This window comes from Heterobasidion irregulare (genome assembly GCF_000320585.1).
Source record: "Heterobasidion irregulare TC 32-1 unplaced genomic scaffold scaffold_11, whole genome shotgun sequence".
In the NCBI taxonomy this organism is placed as follows: Eukaryota; Fungi; Basidiomycota; class Agaricomycetes; order Russulales; family Bondarzewiaceae; genus Heterobasidion; species Heterobasidion irregulare.
Window position 1 is genome coordinate 464423 of NW_009258207.1, and position 20691 is coordinate 485113.

At 42.8% G+C, this 20691-nt stretch overlaps 3 protein-coding genes across 3 annotated transcripts; 1 reads left to right on the top strand and 2 right to left on the bottom strand.

The window, feature by feature from the left end:
* Window positions 1-967: 967 nt before the first annotated feature.
* HETIRDRAFT_429903 (uncharacterized protein) lies at window positions 968-1926 on the bottom strand (the record flags this gene model as incomplete). Its single annotated transcript, XM_009553053.1, has 5 exons — window positions 968-1031; window positions 1094-1320; window positions 1559-1678; window positions 1731-1811; window positions 1864-1926. The coding sequence occupies 5 exons, from the start codon at window positions 1924-1926 to the stop codon at window positions 968-970; spliced, it is 555 nt and encodes a 184-aa protein (XP_009551348.1).
* A 2053-nt stretch (window positions 1927-3979) lies between these two features.
* On the bottom strand, window positions 3980-7830 carry HETIRDRAFT_174525 (uncharacterized protein; the record flags this gene model as incomplete). Its single annotated transcript, XM_009553054.1, has 14 exons — window positions 3980-4045; window positions 4096-5007; window positions 5074-5322; window positions 5389-5429; window positions 5494-5758; window positions 5810-6220; window positions 6272-6323; window positions 6383-6528; window positions 6580-6683; window positions 6740-7166; window positions 7218-7243; window positions 7299-7455; window positions 7519-7604; window positions 7659-7830. The coding sequence occupies 14 exons, from the start codon at window positions 7828-7830 to the stop codon at window positions 3980-3982; spliced, it is 3114 nt and encodes a 1037-aa protein (XP_009551349.1).
* An 11686-nt stretch (window positions 7831-19516) lies between these two features.
* On the top strand, window positions 19517-19763 carry HETIRDRAFT_421917 (uncharacterized protein; the record flags this gene model as incomplete). Its single annotated transcript, XM_009553055.1, has 2 exons — window positions 19517-19687; window positions 19734-19763. 2 exons carry the CDS (start codon window positions 19517-19519, stop codon window positions 19761-19763), a joined length of 201 nt encoding a protein of 66 aa, XP_009551350.1.
* Between the last annotated feature and the right edge of the window lie 928 nt (window positions 19764-20691).

Genomic DNA, 20691 nt, shown 5'->3' on the forward strand with positions numbered 1-20691 from the left:
ACCGAACACGGTCGGTCCCTACCCGACCGACGACAAGCCACCGAAGGACGTTCGGCAGCACTTGGGTCAGTTTGCCCACACTTCACGTACTTACCATGACCGCATAGGAGTGTTACGATAAGTGTTTACGAGATCGGAGCCAGTATTCCGTATCGGCCGATGTCCTCCGTGAGTCGGTCGGTCCTTATCGCTTATCTTCCTGACTTCCGCATGGTCGGTCAAACGCGATCTTGCACCATTGCTTGGCCACCCTGGTCGTACAATACCTCTTCTTTATTTTTCATTGGCTCTCCAACGCCTGTTCCTGCTACCTACGCTCGGGCGACGGATCCCGAACGTTCGGGATTTCGACATCACTGATTACCTTTTACCTTATCACCTTCGGAACCCATATGGACATCTCACCTACCTTCTTATCTTCTCTGATCGCTGGGGCTTGGCGCCCATTCGACATCTACTCTCATTTCGGGTTCGATATTTTATTTAGGGGCGCTGTTTACTATAAAAACCTACATACAACTCTGGAATAAACCAGCTTTCGCACCCCACAGTTCAGAGCTCATTCACACTCGTCTCAGCCATCGAAATCGTCTTCATCGACTCCCGAAAACTTGTCATCCTCGTCGTTCGGCCTCATTCGCGTTCGTACTCGTCTCTTCGCTCGTACCCCATCCTCCCTCGTATATTGTCAGAGTCCCGTGTGGCTCTTGAAGCACGTAGTTGTCGGTCGCGACACTACCTTCTCGTTACCGACCGAATCCCGACTCGACCGACCGAACGTTCGGTCGGTGTTCGGCGCAGTCCCGAAACCGTTCGGGCACTATAATCTCATACTCCCCGTTGCTTCTCAGTATGCCATCGATTTCTAAAGTCATCACTAACAATTCCTTGTGTATTAGATACTAGCTCCAGCACCCCCCTGCATTAGAGGTTGTTTTGGTGTTGTGCCCGGCACTTAGAGCTACCTCTAGCGTATCACCGGTCCCTCTCGGAACCTTTTAAGGTCAAGACAGACTGTCTCGATAATGTATCTGCCATGTTCACAAGTCTGTTAATGTGTCCAAGCTCATAACAAAGATGAGATGATACTTACTGCTCCCAAGTGGGGGAACTTTTGTTACTGCCCCATGCCTGCACCTTGGTGGCAAACCACACTTCCAGTTTGACCCAAAAATCATGGCCCTTGGGTACTTTTCCAGTCCCCTTTCTCTTCCTCGTTAGTTGAAGTGTCGTGCTTTTGTTGCCTTCATCCTCTCCTGCCAAAAAGGTCGCCTGAAGACCCTCAAGGTATTCCTTCTTGTTCTCGATAGAATACCGGCGCTGTTGTTGCATGTTTTAGTCTGTTACACTATGAGAGGGAGGAGAACTCACAAGTACAGCCACATGGAGCTAATAGTCAATAGGCAGCATACTGCCAGGCCTTCCCTGGCGGAATTTCTCAGCCATGTGATATGTCGCCCATTCTAAATTTGTCGTGTTCTTGCCCGCCAGACTGTCAAGGACCTAAACAACCTTCTTAGATCAGGTGTGCATCATATACCTCAACAAAATCACTCACTGCCAAGTGTACTTGTGTGCGAGCATTACGGCCCATCTCTTTACACTCATTGAGAAGTATCTTCTCACGGAAGTCGTTGCCCGCAACCTCGCTGAAAAGCTCATGGGCCATCACTATTTGCTGATTCATGCCTATGTCAGTCGCAAGTCTTCACAAATAGTCTTAAACTCACATGAAGCTCCATAGGGATTTGCATCCATATTATCTGTTTGGGGTTGAATATCATGTCCTTTGCCAAGTTGCCTACCAATGCCTGTCCAGTATGTGTGCATAAGTATTGAATGAGTCGGGCATGAGAAGCAGACCTTTTGCTCCGTGCTGAGCTGGAAAAGGCTGTCCTTCTGCACTTTGAGCTCGGTGACAGTCATTACAATACGTGCGATTTCTTCTTCCATTCTTTCCATGCGGTTCAAGAGCTAGTAATTCTGCGCCATCTGCCACACTCAGATGCACAGATCACCAGGATCCAAGTTGCATCCAAGCTATATTTATCGTGGTCAGGCTGTGTCGCTTCCGCTGGAGATATCAGTGGCTTATATTGATAATAGCCCGAAGCTCTTCTATCTGGGGCATTGTCAGATTCTTCTGGATGGCGATTCTGTCTGACCATGTCTTCAGGGCTTCCTAGCGATGTCCCGCAGTGTGCTGTGTGGGAGTGGTTTTCACATAAGCAGAGGGAGGCTGTGTGAAGGGGCTAGGCAAGCGTGTCATTGAGTGCCTGTAGGACATGTTGTATGGCGCAGTCTCTGTAGTTGCCTGTCCTCCAAGCTGCGTGGAATGGGGCCGCACAGCGGTCGGCATATATGACCTTAATGACAACCTTCCCAGTGTGTCATAGCGATGTCCTTATATGCCCGTTGCAGGAGGTTGAAAAGGTGTTGAGCCATGGTCTTCATATTCCATATCCATAGATGCAGGATGTGGTTAGTGGTAAGTCTCCAAGAATGCTGGTTGCTGGGTTGGATGACAAAAAATCAGTAAGGTGCGAGGATCACACATGTGACTGAGTGACCAAATTTGCTCATAAAACCATTGAAATTCTGTGTTGCATCACTCACTCTCTGTGCATTGGTGGAAATCTTTTGGTGGCATCGGGGGCTGCCTGTCGTGTCCTTGTGAGTATTTTAACACATTTGAGTCGGCCTTGTATCTCACTGAAGGCAGGCAGTGCTCAGTGATTTAATCACATTTCCTATGCACTATGGATCGACTTGGTCAGACTGGAGATACATGCACTGTTGGGGATGGGCTTCAGATAACAGCAACTGATAGAGGTGATGGAACAGTGACCGTGGTGCATACGGAATGACTATGTCCAATGATTGATCATGCCTCATCTGCCATGTTTGGTCACAGAATGTCAACATCAATCTTTTGTTAAGATTTAAGAGACTCAATCAGGGCCAAAATGGATTGTCGAGGACAATAGGGACACAAGACACTCTTTTGGGGGATCCACCCATTGCAGCTGTGCACGATCATGCGACTCATACCATTGGAGTACAGACAACCCTGGCACCGCTGATACCGATGGCTCGTCCTTGAGGATCCTTGCCCAGACGACAAACTCTATGCCAAATCATTGGTGCTGAGGCCTCCATCCTTGCCTGAGGAGGTAGCAATGAGCATCCGGAGAGCCCCACAAATGCAGGTGTTGATGCCACAACTGGTGCCGGTGGATCGTGTGGGATAGGTCAGGGTTGCGGGAGGGTCAGGAGATATGCAGGTCAATCCAGACTAGGATTGGGAGAACAGACACAATAAGTTGAGTGGGGACATTGCAAAGTCTGAGGACTCTCACCTAGACCATGAGGAGCCGTCCATTACAGAGAGTGAGTTTCAGCTTGCATGGCAAAGAGCGCACAATGGGCGGGAGCAAATCTCACGCCAGGCACGTGGCGTAATGCTGGCCTCGCATCACTCGCAGCATCAGCTTGTCATCTATGGCTTCATCACTTGTGCTTTGTGTTGAACTATCAACCATGCTTTATTTTACAATACAAATCCAATATATTGTCCCCTCACTTCTACTCAAACTTCAGTGTCGGCAATGTGTGACATGCGGCCAAGCCTACCAGTACTCCCTCACGCGCTTGATGGTCCCGCTGTGGTACCAGCAGTCACAGGCACGCCCCCACGTCGTGCACCTGGCCGAGGTGTGGTCTGTCCTCATCCCCGAAATGCTGAGGTGCTCATATTCTTAGAGGCAACACTGGCCCTTTACCGCTGAATGTCGATCTCATGAGTGGCCCCATGGAGGACTGACGTTTCCTGGTCCAGCGTTACCGCTGGCGCACGAAAGCTTGTCAACAATGCTGAGTTTCGCATCTGACCAAGGTTCAGCACATAGTCTCCCGGCCCCCGGTGACGTACAGCTGGTCGATAATTTGTCATCACCTCATTCTCTTGTTGCATGGCAATTCAAGCGGAAGTATCACATTTGTGCGATGCACAATCATGTTGCATGTTCACAGCATACAACAAAGCCTGAGATCGAGAAGTGAGTGCCTTGTATAAATCATGAGAAACACTCTCACCTCTATTGAGAGCAGTTCCCACCCTGCCGCTTTGAGTATGGGCAGCTTGTATATGGCTGATGTCCCCACATTTGTATACCACTGCACTAACACCCCGTTCACTCGCCCCTCTAGCTGAGCCTCAGTGCCGCACACCTGAATGATTTCCTTAATCCTTGACACTCGCGCTAACTCCGGCCCTCCTCCTAGTTTGTGAGTACTGAGAACCCATGTTCCCGCATCCGCGCGCTGACCATCAATAAGGTTGACGGAGGCACATGTTAAGAAAAGATGAAGTTGGGGATTTTGCACACTGTGGGGGGCCTGCACACTTGTTTGCAAAGCACCCCACCTTTGCAGGGGTGTGGCATCGTGCTGCACAATGCCTAGCGGCATCATGAGATCCACACAATGTGTACATACATTCATAGTTGCGGAGAACATACCAGGAATGCCTAGCTCAGCATCATCAAGGAGCCCAAGCTGTTTTGCCATGAAGTTCAACCGAACATCGCTGGCCCGCATGAGAGCCAATGCATCAGGTCCAGCCATCCTCCAAGTGCGAGAGCCATTGGGCAGAGGACCCTGGCATACTAGTTCCAAGTCCCCCTCACGTATGGTCTGTCTAGATGAACGCACAATGAGGCACAGCTGGAACACCCCGCCACTCATGATATGGCGGACCCAATTGCCATATGCGAATCCCACGGCAATGTTCTTAGAGGGAGCATGACGATTACTGTGAATACTTTGTGCTCGAATAACCGTGTTAAATGACTCAAACAATTTGGTCGCAAAGAGTATGGCCAGCCCAAAACGACAAATATGATACACCAGATGCCTCACTATATGAAACTTCAGTTTGTCGAACCAACAAGGTGTCCATTTGACAGTGCACAGCAGAAAGTGCTCGATCCGGCACTCCAGTTCATCCTGGAGCGTGTGTGTTTAGCAAATCTCCGCAGAAGTGATACTGTCAGGGATGAAACTGTGACTTACAAGATGTGCGGTTTTGTTCTTGATAGATGGCTGCCACACAAGGGGAATGAGGTGAAACAGGGCCAGCCAAGCTTCGTAGCAATCACTGTCGGCCAGATTGTATAGCACAAAGGGTGTAACTTGAGTAATGACCCGAAAATCGCGTCCAGTAAGGGATCCTGCATATTGGACAAGTGTTTGACCAACAAACCTTGAGCACCCCAAACCGGACATATCCAGAGATTCCAGGCATGTCGCCAGCAGGGCTTTCTGTTCCACATTCTGTCATGTGATTGCGTCACGCCAGAAATACTTCACAAACCCAAGGAGAATAACGTGAAGGATCTCCACAGGGGTATCCAAGTGTGGATCAAGATCTCGATAAAGTAAATGAGCAAGAGGTATGAAGTCGCAACGCTGTACAAGAAAATCGAGACATACTCTTAATACGCCAGACTGGACTCGATACCACAGGTGGGAAGGATTTGACCAAGTCATCTATGGCTTTCTGTCTCACAGCCATAGATCCTGTGACCTTCCGAGCAACTACATGGATCTTGTCTGTGTACACCTCTTGGTATGTATCCTTCACCCCGAAAGCCATTTGCATCTTAGCAGCCTGACTCATGCTGCCCACTCGCCGTGAAGTGTCGAATATCGACCTCAGTTTCCACTGGGTATCCTCTTTATCGCGCATGACCATGGGCTGTTCCCAGGTGAGACTTGTCATTATACACCAATTCAACCAGGCACTCACCCTGAGAGAATGTCGGGCACGATCGCAGAGTTGCTGCAATGTTTTAAGAGCGCGTCCTTTCTTCTTAGTTAGCGGGTGGTCAAGGATGGCACCTGCTTGTCCCTCAAGTGTCGACAGAGTCGAACCCACGGACTGCACTATTGCTGGTGCAGCAAGCTCCGGAGAGTCTGCATTAGCTGCGCTTTTGGTGGACAGACCAGAGGTAGAATTTCCATCTTGAGAGTCACCATCTGCAGAAGAGTTGCCCAGGGAATCACAGTGGATCTCATTAAGGGCATTCTCACCGGCATCATTGGCCATGCTAGATATCATCATGGGTGCTGCTAATTCGTCGTCTGCATCCTTCCCCTTGACCCAGCAAGCGTGACAGAAGAACTTGCCACGCAGACCAATATGGCACGCGAATTTACTCTACATGGGGTTATCTCCAAGGAGAGCTAGGACAACTGAAAAAACTAATACATATTCTTGCGCTGCCACATCCCATGCCCAAATTCCTTCTTGTTGAGCATCCCTAAGTTCAATTGACCATTGAGTGATGATACACACAAGAGTAGAAACATGTAAACTTACTCGAGCTGGGTAACCACACCATCCATCATTTCAAGTAGTGGTGCTATGTTAGATGTAGAGAGAAAGTGCATGTTGTATTGTTTTTGAGCCAAATAACAAGGAAGTCCTGCCGGTGTCCACAGGAATGAATTGTGCTTGTTCCATTTCTTTGATAAGTTGCCCAAGGTGTCATTACAATAAAGTCACATCATCAATACAAGCACACGGTGTCCTTTTCCCTTGATACACCAGTCGTTTCCTTGTGCCGGATCCTTGGTATAGGTCCATGGATGCATACCCAGCCCCGACAATTTAATCAAACCTGTAGAACTCAACATCAATTTGGTCAGAGGGATTCTATGTAACATAGAGACAGACCTAGCATCACACATGGATCAGGTAGATTGTCCATATGAAACATGTCTACGAGTGTCGGGAATGCAAACATAAGATGCCGGGCATCAACGATAAACCGGTCATATTCATGAGCAACATATCCACTCGGCGATCCCTCCAATATCACTGCTTCTAGTCGGCATGCTTCCGCAAAAAACAGTTTGGTAGTCCGACCTCCATCCACCTCTGTGCGGAAAAACCAGTGGGTTGGAAGGATAACGCGTCCATCATCCAGTTTGGTGGGTTCGAACAAATAGAAGTCTTGAGCACCCATTTGTATCATTGGCGTTGTCAAACTTGAATTGAGGTCGTGTCGCCAGCGGTCGCCCTGCCAAGCTTCCTCGAGCAGCTTGCCAGAATCTTCTGGATAGGCACACAAGTGTGGGCCGACCCGAGGATTGCTGAATTCCTGGAAAGATAGGTATTAGCATATGAGAACAAGAGAGAAGCAATTGGGCACATGCTTGAGAGATCTGGTCAGCCAGGCTATTGGTGTAGTATATATGTCCCAGGGCACCCTCGTGTCAATTCATGCGAATACCGTAGCATTCTTGCAGTGTGTTAACGGTTTCCTTGAGTCCGGATGTTGATGGAAGGTTAGAGATGCCGAGGTTAAACATAGCCCAGGCTATGATCTCTATTTGCGAGTTTGAAAAAAGAGACCGAGGGAGGTTGCGAAGGATATCAAGGACGCAAACCTGTTGATTGAACAGCTCATGAGTGATCAAAGAATGTTTGGTAAAACAAAAAGGGTGACTTACGACTTTGTTCGGCCATGGATACCACGTGGTGTTCTCGCCAGTGTCGCGATGCTGACAGAGATGGGGCATGCCTGTGTACAAATTGTCTGAAGTGGAAAAGGGTGAGACTCAGTTATTAAATCACACAATCCGAGACCTACGGTGGGGAATGAATTGCTCGGGGATGGGCATAGACCCACATGGAAGGGGTGCTGAAGGTGGATATAAGGGATCCACAAGCCATTGGGCCAGTGAATGACTCATGGAAGATATTGCGCCCTTATCGACGGGGGTGATGAGATCAGCACCTAGAGTATAAGCAGTTGGCGGCATTGCAGGGGCGGGTGTAAAGGGTCGTCGGTGATCGGCTGAGGTATGGGGGTCAAGCGAGGTGGCCAGATCTCAACAGAGCTCGGAGAGGGGAGCGGCGACTGCAGTGAGTCGCTCTTCTAGCAAAGAAATATTTGGGGGGTTTACAACGGACTGTTCATACAGAAATGCTACGTGATCGAGGTGTGCCAGACCTTTCTCACGGCGGCAGGCGTCGTAAGCAGTCCTCCATTGAGTATATTTGCACGCCAAACAAGTCCACAAATTTTGATGGACTCCAATGCCTACTTGCCAGTCTGCATATTGTGAGTATTCATATTTTGCATGGCTCAGTTAGGCACAGTACTTACATATAGGATCTCAAAAGGGTTCCGGTGCCATGCCCTCTGCACTGACTGCTTGGATCAAGTTTGGGCGGAAGAGGTTTGATTATTCAGCAAACTATTGGTAAGGCATGGGATGCTCGATCTCAGCATTATGCTGAGATATGAGAATTTCAGCATTATATTCAGAATTGGACTGTTGTGTTGCTGAGATTGAGATTCTCAGCTTTACTCTCATCAAATCAGAAGTGATTCTGATTTTGCTCCTGAGTACCACTCTCATACTACGAATTGGTCATCATCCCAAACAAGGCGCTGGGGGTGTAGTTGCAGCTATAATTTTATTTGGGAGTGGGGGTCTGCTCAATTTATTTGTTGATATAAAAGAGCCAATTGATATCCTTTAGCTAAGGAAGGAAAAGTAAGAGGAAGTTGTTAATGTGTTTTTTCCCTCTAACATCATGATAATCCTTTTCTTCTTTATTCATGTGGGATTATTTTGATGTAGACCCAAGTCTGGACAAGAGTAAGGGGACTGTATTAGAGGAACATCAATTGTTGTGCTTAACTCTTTCCATTGAACCTGGGTACTGAAGAATGTCCGTGTGAACCCTGGAAACTTTTTGTAGGTTACCCAATATGTCTCTCCTAGGAGTAATAGATGCTGAATTACTATGTGCAATAATAGAGGATTAGATATGATCAATTTCATTGAGCTGCTTGAAGAAATCATTATATTTGAGGTCTTTTGGCTTAGCAGTAAGCACTTGCTTATAGTCACCTACTCTAGTGACTTCAAGCATATTTAGAATATTATGGGAAGTGATAGACTTTAAAATTTATCCTGCTTAGTAACTCTCAACAAAGGCTTTGCAGGCTTCAATGATGTCTGACTTGAATGCTGGTCCTTGAGAAAACCCATGACTGATTTGTTATATTTGCAATAACTCATTGTTATTAGTTGGTACAACAATGAAGTTGGACATGGATGATTTAAAAAGAAATGTAATGTCTATTATTAATGAACATTGTGTGCTAAAGCCTGGCATGGCAATTATAATATTAGTTAGTAGTAGATTTCATAGAAATAGAACAGAAAGCAGACCTAAAAGAGTAGTTATAAGGGCTGGGGCTCAATAATGGTTGAGTTTAGCACTCAAAGTATCTTTGTCATGACAGAAGTGGGCATCTAGTTCTCTATCATTAATAACTAATCAGTTATATCAGAGTGTAGAATACCTGTCTGAAGGTTTATGCATATGTTGTGCATGGTACTAATTTCAATATAGCAGGTGAAAGTAGCTTTAGAAAGAGCAAAGTGAGCATAGTAACAGCTATAAAAAGTAACACATGTGTGGCAGGATAGGCTTGACAAATTAGACTTAGATAAACAATAGTTTAAACATGATTAAATAGTAGTTATTTGATTGGTTAAATTTCTAGTAGACCAGACCATAACCAGCACTTTTCTAACATTAATTCTCAGATTGTTACTATTTTTAATAAGTAACAAGTATTAGCATACATATGTCAAGAATCTGAGAAGAGCTGTTCAATAGCAACTGAAGTTCCCAGTATAGCCAAAAAGTCTCTTGCCATTCTTGAAATAATATAAAACTCTAATACATGTGCCTAGAAAAGATATTAGCTAATATTCGATAAGTAAATTGTGCCTCTTAACTTCTACCATATCAAGGGATAATCCTTGTTCCCACTACCACCCTTAAAACTGGCCCAGTGATCCAGTTGAGAGTGCTAGACAACAACAACATCTTTACTTGGGCCAATCAAAGTTAGATATACAATAAAGCAAAGGAAGTTAGTCTGAACTGTATCTGTATTATATTATAACATACTGGGCATGTCTTGTATATCCAGAGTATTGGATTTGTATTCTATATACATATGCTTGAATAATACCTAAGCCTGAGTACACTTGTCCTTGCTAAGAGTTTCAAATTACCAAATATAAAGGTATGGATAGCAGATTATATTATTTCAAGTTAGCTTAATACTGTGAATTTAAGATAAAAAATGAGAGACTTACTTATTACTAGCTTTGTGTACTAAGACTTCATTGCCATGGTATAATACTCATTGCTTTGTCAGACCCACAGCAACTGCCTTATGTAGATCCATAAGCAAGGTGATGTTATTTGCACAAGATTTAAGTTCCTTCCTTATGTAAGCATATAAGGGAAGAACCTAAGGCAGTGTTGGTGTATCTGATTGAGACATATTTTTAACTATAAGAGGGCATCTTAAAAGAATCTGGATATACATTAAGGATAGAGTGGACTTGCTCAAAGATCTTCCAATCTATTATAGTTGAAAGGAGGTTGTAAAGCTCCTTATGCTGCCAAATCCATATATTGATCACCTTCATACTGTCCTCTATAAAACCTCAGTGATAAGGTAGCAAATAGGTGCATATCTTTCTGAGTACCATATCCCACTCAATTATTGTATGTATACTATTCCACTACATATGGACATCATACATAGGCATCAACTCATAGATTAGAAATCCATCCAGGAACACTTTATCTTTGTGGTTTTTGAGAGTGAGCTTGTAAAAGGCAGCTTAGTGTATAGGATAGCTAACAATCTTGTTGCAAATAGTCTGTAACTTAGATGAATGTAAGGGCAGAAATATGTAAATTTTATTCTTTACTTGCCCTCTAAATTGGGGAAATATTGCTAGTGTCCTAATATATGTTATGATTATGATTATTGAGCCTTTATGGCAGTCTATACTAATAGGATCATCACAACTACTAAGTGGCTTCACATCATGAGGTGTATACTAAGGTACAAGTATTGTCCTTGGTTATCCACTTCTAGCAGATGTACTCATTGCTGGTTGAGCATCACAGGACATTGTACAGATGGCCAATACAGGCTTACACATATATACTCATAAGGAGCAGAGCTCTTTGTCCTCCTTGTTGGAAGAAGACAAGTGCAGAACCAAGAATAGTCAGTCATTCTTGGAGAGTAATAACTTAGAGAATACCTATAAGTATACATATATGGGATTCTCATACCCTTCCCAAAGTAGTATAAGAGGCCCATAAACTAGGCTAAGGATCTTTAGTCTATTCTCTTTCATTACCCTTTAGTCTTCCTACTGTAGGACACTCCTAGGTAGTCCTCATGCTATCCCTATCTGCAATACCATCTACTCCTGTGCTGCACATATAGTTGGGACTATTGTTCCACTTTTTCTCATCAAGTGACCTAGGGAAGAACCTTCTACTCATGGTATTATCAAATAAGCAGTTTAAAACACTAGAATAGACTTTTTTATCCCTACCTTGCTTGAACTCTAGCTTGCTGCCACACTTTCCCTCACAACCTTACTTATTAGGGAATAGACCCCTATTAAGAAAGCATTACTGCATATACTCTGGAGAAAGACCTAGGCCAGAAATATCCTCCTAGTGCTACACAAACCAATAATCAGTTCTGTCATAATACTCATCCTATCTGACAAGAAAGAAGCCTTTGGTTCTAGACAGACACCAACACAAATACCAACACAAATGCTCTACCCAATTATGATAACTGCTCACACAAAAACAGGCACTACTATCTTACCTTCCCTAATTGAACAGAGAAAGAATTTCTTTGGAACAAAACAGAAAACTATTAGGATGCATTACCCTAGTATAGAGATCTGGTGCTGGTAATCCCTGACAAATTGGAACAAGAGGAATCCCTTTCCTATTCAGACTCCAACTCATTACCTAATCAAATACCAATCAACATCCAAAACTAACCACTTACTAACATATTGGAACAAGCATTAGCTTCTACAATCACCCCTTCTATAGCTACACAACCCAGAAGAGAAAAGGTCAAACTCTTAGACAATCACACAGGCAACTGTATTGAATCCTAGAAATTCATGCTATAATGTCTTCTTCTCTTTGCAGCAGAATCTGATAGGTACAAGACCAATTAGGACAGGATTTCTCTTGTGCTCTTATGCATGAGATATGGCATGGCAGGAGCTTGGGCAAAGAACTTCCTCACTAAAATGGTAGGGGCAGCTCTCTCTCAGGACTTGGGGACCTAGACTAATTTCCTAACAAAATTCAAGTTATAGTTTAGGAAAACCAGCAAAACCAATGATAAGCATGCACCCATTTTAGGGCCCAAAGAAGGTATTTAGGAAGATTTGGGGAGTAGCCAACCAGCTCTAGATATATACCAAAGATGCCAACTTATACTAAACATGGTTAGTCCCTATCTGACTGACCACAACCTACTGAAGGATATTCAGCAGCACTTAGGTCAGTTTGCCCACACTTCACATACTTACCATGACTGCATAAAAGTGTTACAATAGGTGTTTATGAGATTAGAGCCAGTAGTCTATGTTAGCCAATGTCCTCTACGAGTCAGTTGGTTTTTATCACTTATCTTCCCAACTTCTGCATGGTTGGTCAAATGCAATCTTGCACCATTACTTGACCACCTTAGTTGTACATTACTTCTTCTTTATTTTCATTGGTTCTCTAATGGCTGTTCTTACTACCTATGCTTGGATAACAGCTACCAAATGGTTGGGAGTTCACCATCACTGATTAACTTATACCTTATCATCTTCAGAACCCATATGGACATCACACCTACCTTCTTATCTTTTCTGTTTGCTAAGGCTTGATGCCTGTTTGACATTTACTCTCATTTCTCATTCAATATTTTACTTAGGGGCTTGGTTTACTAAAAAAAACTACATACAACTCTGGAATAAACCAGCTTTCACACTCCACAGTTCAGAGCTCATTTGCACTTGTCTCAAATATTGAAATCGTCTTTGTCAACTTCTAAAAAACTTGTCATCCTCATTGTTCAGCCTTGTTCACATTTGTACTTGTCTCTTTGCTTGTACTCCTTGTCCTCCCTCATATACGGTTAGAGTCTCATGTAGCTCTTGAAGTATGTAGTTGTCAGTTGTAATACTACCTTCTTGTTACTAACTGAATCCCCAACACAACCAACCAAATGTTTGGTCAGTGTTCGGCATAGTCCCAAAACTATTTGGGTGCTATAATCTCATACTCTCCACTGCTTCTCAGTGCACCATCAATTTCTAAAGTTATTGCTAATAATTCCTTGTGTATCAGATACTAGCTTCAGCACCCCCTGCATTAGAGGTTGTTTTGGTATTGTGCTTAGCACTTAGAGCCACCTCCAGCATATTATTTTGGAGCCCACTACAAGGGGTTAGTATTCAAAACTACCTCAAGGAATTTGTGTCACTCTTTCCAACCAACAACAGAATATAAAGAACAACAAACAGTTATCAATAGCTTTGATACTCAGAAAACCTCTACTGACCAAAGTCTGTTTGAAGACACCGGCATAGTTCCAGAACATTTATCCCACCATTACTATCTTGATCCTGAATCCTCACCATTACTCTTACTACCACCCAACTCTACTTTCTTTTTAACTCTACATTTGTCACCAAATGAATTACTACTCCTGCTGATTTTCCCCATCCTTGACCTTGTGCTCTTAGAACAACTATTTCTGTCTCCTATAACATCTTTTCATGACTCCATCTCTCTATTAATCCCATGCAGCCCTGTCTTCTGGATGCCAACCATCCAACCAACTTTATTAGAACACTTCTTCAAACCAGCAACTCCATCCCCAATCACCTTAGCAAACAATATCTTCTCCCCTATTTTTGACTTTTTCATCTAGGAAATCACTCTCTTGTATTATTGTCTAATTAGTTCTATTTATGCATAATTAAGAATGATTAGGATTAGAGATTATTTGCTTACCCCCCCTAAACCTGTTCTAATTAGACATAATTTTCCTAAATTAGGAATTATTAAGATTGATTATAGCTTGAAATTTCGGAAAAATAATAATAAATCAAGCATCACAGTTTGCATAGCCTTCTTATAGAGTCATGTTTATTAGAACACTAGTTGAATACCTAAACACAGAATATACTTTATAACAAACTTGTCTTTTGCCAGAGTTAAACCAATAACCTCATGTATACAAGCATCCAGGATAGATGCTCTAAGCCACTAAGCCACAAGATCTAATATATGGACTTGGTAATCTAAATAAGTAGACATAATGTAGGCAATCCCAATATCTTTGATTTTATTCAACATTTATCTTTTCTCTATCTAATATATAAACAGGTCAATAAATACCCAAAAAGTCAGGTCTTTTAGGATTTAGTTTAAACACTAGATAAGAAGATAATAAACCAATGGAAAATAAATAATACACTTTATATAGGGTAAAAACAAATTATGATACTAACACAATTTGGATTTAGAATATGTAAAACTATGATTGAGTGTAATATTTCAATAGGACTCTACTAGTATAGACAATGCTACCTTAATTTGCAAATTTGAACAAAAACATGATTATGAATAATTATCCATAATTAGCTCAAATTAGTATCATTAATAATTATTAATAATTAAGATCCAATAAAGGAGAGGGGTTTTCCAAATAGCCACTAGTAAGGTGGAGGGTGGGGACAAGAGTATATGTATGGCATGCCTATATATAAATAAGCATAAAATTGTTGGAGATAATCTCAATATTCTTGGTACATATATTTCCTGCATAGTAGGCAAATATATTATTCTGGCACTACATACCAATATAACTGTCTTTTCCACAGCCCAATAGCTAGAGGAAAACACCAAGTTTGAGCATCTTTTGTATAACAAGGCAATGAACAACATGGATAGTGCTGAAAATTATAATATCAATAGCAATGATGATTATGTGGTGCATAAGATAGTATTGACCACTATACTGATAGACAAGGCCTACAAGGCTGCATATAGCACATCCCTAAGCCCAACCTGCATGTTGTGTCCTATATTGACTAGTAGCAGGCATTGGCTAATAATAACAACTTCAATGATCTTGTGTGCAAGGCCAAGGTACTGAGGTCTTCATAGCCTTTTGTGGCAGTTGCCAAGCTGCCAACAAAGTGGCTAAGGGCATTAATGCACATTTTCTCTTTCCATGTCCCTTATAAAGGCAGCTGGAAAATCAGCAAAAGAGCTATAAGATGATAGTGTAGGCATACTCGTGCCTATAAAAAGTGTTTGAACAGGTGACTGTGACATGACATGTCTCCTAGTTTCTGACTGTCTCCTGAGAGCAATTGTGAATGGATTGACAATTTGATAGTCTTTATGAAGAGCTAGGAATGTCTTTTATACAATACAGTAGTTAGAATCTTATATGCCAGCCTTTTGCTGCCTGAACTTGTGCAATTCTCTCTGACATCTTCCCAGTATGTCTCTGAATCTCCTCCTCTGTAATTTCTTCCCATGCATGCTGTGCTACTAACCATAGGTTCTTGAGAGAATTACTGGCACCTGGAGTATCAGCAACATGGTTTTTGAGCAGCAGCCATAATGGCTCGATAGGGTTAAAATCGGTAAAGATAGAGGATGTGTTAGGGATATGATGCCCAGTTTCAACCAAGCAGATTTTGCGAGGCGGCTTATATGGGCTGGTGCTCTATCTTCGATAACAAGCATGAGATGTATCTGCTGCTGCTCTATCCTGTTGAAAAAAATCCTTTAGAGGCCCTTCAAGAACCTGTGCAACGTACTCTTTTGCACCCAAGCCTCTACCTCATCTTTGGCCCTTCTTACTCATGGTTACAGGCAGGAAACTCAGCTTGATCAGCAGACCTTTCACACTATGTGCAATACACCCCCATACCATAATGGATTTGCGACCACTCTTGAAGGTTGGCTGTATATTCTCAGAAAGAAATTCTTCACCTGGTAATCTCGTTACTCTCCTGTCCCCTCGCCTCTCTCCTAACTCCAACTTTGCCTCATCAGTCCAGATAACCTCATTCCAATCCCTTGTCATATTCTCCTTTGCCTAAATGAGACATTTCCGGATAGCCGCTGGTGATAAGAAGGGCTTGCAATGTGCAACTTGGCAGTGATAGCCAGTAGGAGTTGCTATGGTGCAAACTTGTCAAGATGTTACATGTTCAACATGCTCAGAAATGATGGAATAAAGGTCTAGATGGTGTGTATAGATCTTACAAAGGACCCTGCACTGTGTGCAGCCATCAATGATATGTGGCTAGCCAGATCAAGGGAGACTGTGTTAGGTATGGAATTGGTTCTTGTGAGTGACAGTATAATGGCATGCCTTGACAAAAGCACCAGTCAAGGAAGCAATTTTTTGATATGAGTATCCAAGATCATGCAAAGCAAGGATTCAACCTCTTTTTAAGGGTGTAAACTCAGTGGTTCCAGCAGGAGGCATGAATTTCTTAAGACTACTAAGGCTTGGCACCTCATATAAAAGCTTCATATAATGGTGTTCAAACACTTTTTGCAGGCACGAGTACATGAAGGAGAGTAATGTGCTAAAACAGCATAGAATATGCCATATCTTTATCTTCTTACTGATAGAGCAGTAGTACTTACTATTTCCTACTGCTAATTAAAGACTTCTTGGTGTGGAATTAGTGCTAATATTAAGAAATTAGAAACTATCTTTTTAGCCACAGAAAGATGTTGTTCCTAATTTGGAAATCCAGTCCAATGCTCATAATGTATTGCTCCCAATTAGGAAATTAGACACTTTTAGATGCTATTAACACTTTTAGATACTTTTAGACACTATTAAATATAATCCAGAGCTAATACAAGGGGGTGGTTTTCTAGATGCTTACTATGATGACCCCATCCATGCCCACTTATGGAGATTAAATGGCCCTAACCTTTGACCCCATTGACCCCACAAACTAAGATAATATTTTGCCAATCTGGACTTTTACTTCATTCAGTCAGCAGTAGTAGATGAGTAGGAAAGGAGGAAACATGCTTGTCAATTTCTGGACATCAATACCTGTGAGCTTTAGGAATTACTCACTACTTTTACCAATACCACAAAGACCTTCAAGGACTTTTATGAAGAAGTCTACAGGCTATACCCCAGATTGGAGAAAGAATGCAAATGGTCAGTATTAGATATGGACAAGCTAGTTGGTGAAACAAGTATGATTGGCATCTTGTCTCTTAGTAAACTCAGTAACTATCATTAGTGATTCCTTATAATCATGGTATTCCTCCTCAGCAAGGCACAAATCTTGGTTGCTAAACAAGAATATGCCTCTGCTAGAGTATTCTAACTAGAGCTATGGACAAGATTCTCTCAATGTCTACAACTCAAGTTTCCCAATCATTTCCCAGACAACCTGTACAACCTCTGGGACATCCATGATATGGCCTAATTTATCTTGCATGGCACCATGGCTGCCTATAGTACTACCTCTACTAATATCTCTCAAGCAGCCCCTGTCATGCTACCTACCAATGCAATCAAGGCTAAAGACCTGGCAACCATATTTGAACAGCTCACTGACACCTTCATCAAGGCTATTGCAGCTCAAGGGACATCCAGGCCAGCCAATCAACTATTCTAACAGCTAGGACAGGGCAGTGACAACTACATGTTCTGTGGCAGTCCTGAATACTTTATGCTTGCCTGTTCTAAGGTTACCAAATACATTCAGATTGGCAAATGCAAGTGGAATATAGAGGAAAAGGTTATATTGTCAAGTGGAACATTTATACCCAGAGAAATTATGGGTAGTAACCTGAAGGATTGAGTTGACAAATGGCATTGCAGGAATCTAGGCTAGTTGGTGACCAGACAGATAATATTCATAGTAAATATAGCACTAACTCACCCAATGATGATAGCCTTCCATCACAATTCACCCTCATTGCTAGATGTCACCCTAACTTACCAACTTACCAATGTTCAGCAAATCGTGAGCCTCAAACATGAACTATTTGTGCTCTGCATGGGGCATAAGGGCACATGAAATGGCACAGACAGGATGTTTAGCACCTACCCCTTTACTGGTCCCCAAACAATAAGTGATGACTAAAACTCCTAAACCTGAACCAAGGCCAACTACCCCAACTCAGTGACTGCCCCTAGTACCAACCAAGGATGATGCCCTGATCCATTCATATGCCAAAGTCCAGGACACTAACTATGCACTATCACATGAATGCAATATGGGAGCCCCAGCAAAGATACTATCAGCAAAGAAGGATGCTCTGGCCTATAAAACTATAGTGCCAATCTATGACAAAAAGGTAGTATCTGAGGTCTACAATAGGGCAATAGCTACTTAAATGATGCTTACCTAGTGCAAACTACTCTCTTTCTCCACCAAAGTCCATTCACAGGTCAGGGAAGCTATGTTAGCATGCCAATCATCTGCCAAAGACACTAGCAATATTTGGACCTTCTACCAAAATGCCAATCTACCCTATGCTATCAACAACCTCAAACCACTAACACAACCAACTGTCTCTTTCATCATCAATGTCCTACATTAGCCAGAAACACCTCTGCCTAGTGTGATTGTCATCCCTGACATATATAAGATGTATCTGAAAAGTCTATAGCCTAGTGATATACTAGAGGTGGCTCTAAGTGACAAGCACAATACTAGAACAACCTCTAGAGTAGGGGTACTGGAGCTAGTATCTAATACACAAGGAATCATTAGTGATGACTTTAGAATTCAATGGCATACTAAGAAGCAATGGAGAGTATGAGGTTATACTACCCAAATGGTTTTGGGACTGCACCGAACACTGACCAAATGTTCGGTCAGTCAAGTCAGGGATTTAGCTGGTAACAAGAAGATAGTGTTGTGGCCAACAACTATGTGCTTTAAAAGCCACAAGGGACTCTGACAATATACAAGAAAGGACAAGGGATATAAGCAAAGAGATAAGTACAAACACAAATGAGGCCAAACAATGGGGATGGCAAGTTTTTGGAAGTCAATGAAGACAATCTCAATGGTTGAGACAAGCACAAATGAGCTCTGAACTATGGGGTGCAAAAGCTAGTTTATTCCAGAGTTGTATGTAGGTTTTTATGGTAAACAGAGCCCCTAAGTAGAATATTGAACATGAAATGAGAGTAAATGTCAAATAGGTGCCAAGCCCTAGCAATGAGAGAAAATAAGAAGGTAGGTAAAATGTTTATATGGGTTCCAAAGGTAATAAGGTAAAAGTTAATCAGCAATGGCAAAATCCTAAATGTTTAGGATCCGTTGCCTGAGTGTAGGTAGCAGAAATAGGCATTGGAGAACTAATGAAAATAAAGAAGAAGCAATGTACAACCAAGGTGGCCAAGTAATGGTACAAGATTGTATTTGACCAACTATGTGGAAGTTAGGAAAATAAGTAATAAGGACTAACTGACTCATGAAAGACATTGGCTGACACAAAATACTGGCTCTGATCTCATAAACACCTATTATAATACTCCTGTGTGGTCATAGTAAGTACATGAAGTGTGGGCAAACTGAGCCAAGTGCTGCTGAATGTCCTTTAGTAGGTTGCAGTCAGTCGGGTGGGGACCAACCATGTTTGGTAACAGTCAGTGTCTTTAGTACTTATCTAGCACTGTTCAGTGTCTCCCCAAAGCTTTCCAAATACCTTCCTCAGACCCTAGCACAGGTGCATGCTCATCATCTTCTCCCTACTGAATCCTGACTGTCCTTAGTCAGTAATTAGTGGCTATAATGTGAAGTAGAAAAAAATGGCATGGAAAATGGAGCAGAGGTGTGGAAAATGGAGCAAAGGTATGGAAAATGGAGCAATGTGGCAAGTTACATGGGAAAGGATCAGCAATAAGCAGTGATGTGAAAAGAAGTGGGCATATAGGAGAGATGTGGCAAAGATGAATAATCTGCAAGGAGATGTCATCAAAAGGACCAGGTTGGCATACAAGAGAGACTAGGACTAAGCTAGAAAATTCCTGTGGCATGGCCACTGATTAGGTAAGAAAGTGGCTGAGGCCTAAAGTGCCCCAACTAGATGCTGGCATGGGAGTGTGTTGGCAAATGGCGGTGACATGTATTATAGTCTTTGCCAAGTGCAGTGGCATAGGGCTTTGTCAGGTGACCACAATCACCTGCTGATTGTTAATTCTCCAGCAACTAAGTCCCTTATTGCCATTCTCCTGCTGCTTCATCTCTTTGTCTGAATACCATCCATTCTCTCTGTTCTCAAGGCAAAACTTGCCAAATGCATGCTCTCCCTCCTGGATGGAGCTGCTAAGTATGAGGATCATGAGCTTTGGAGCCAAGGTTTTGCCCAACATGTGGTGATTTGGCTCTCCCTCCTGCTCTTATTAGCTGCCAACCACCTTAGTAGGCTCTTCTCGATTGTTCAGCATATAGTGAAGATATTCCCAAACTTGCCAATCTTATTGCCGAAGCTAAGCGTAGCCTCAACCACATGGCTATTAACAACTGGCTGGTATGGGAGGCACACATCCTGCTATAGTGAGCAGCACTCTTTGCTGTGAAGCAGCAGAAAGAAGCTAAAGCACAGGCCCTGGCTGAGGAGACTAAAAGGGTAGCTGCCACCAAACACAAGGCTAAGCGAGTGGAGGTGTCACAGACTGCTGGTTGTAGGTAGCCACAGAAGACCATCAGCAGCACAGGCATGCTGTGGTA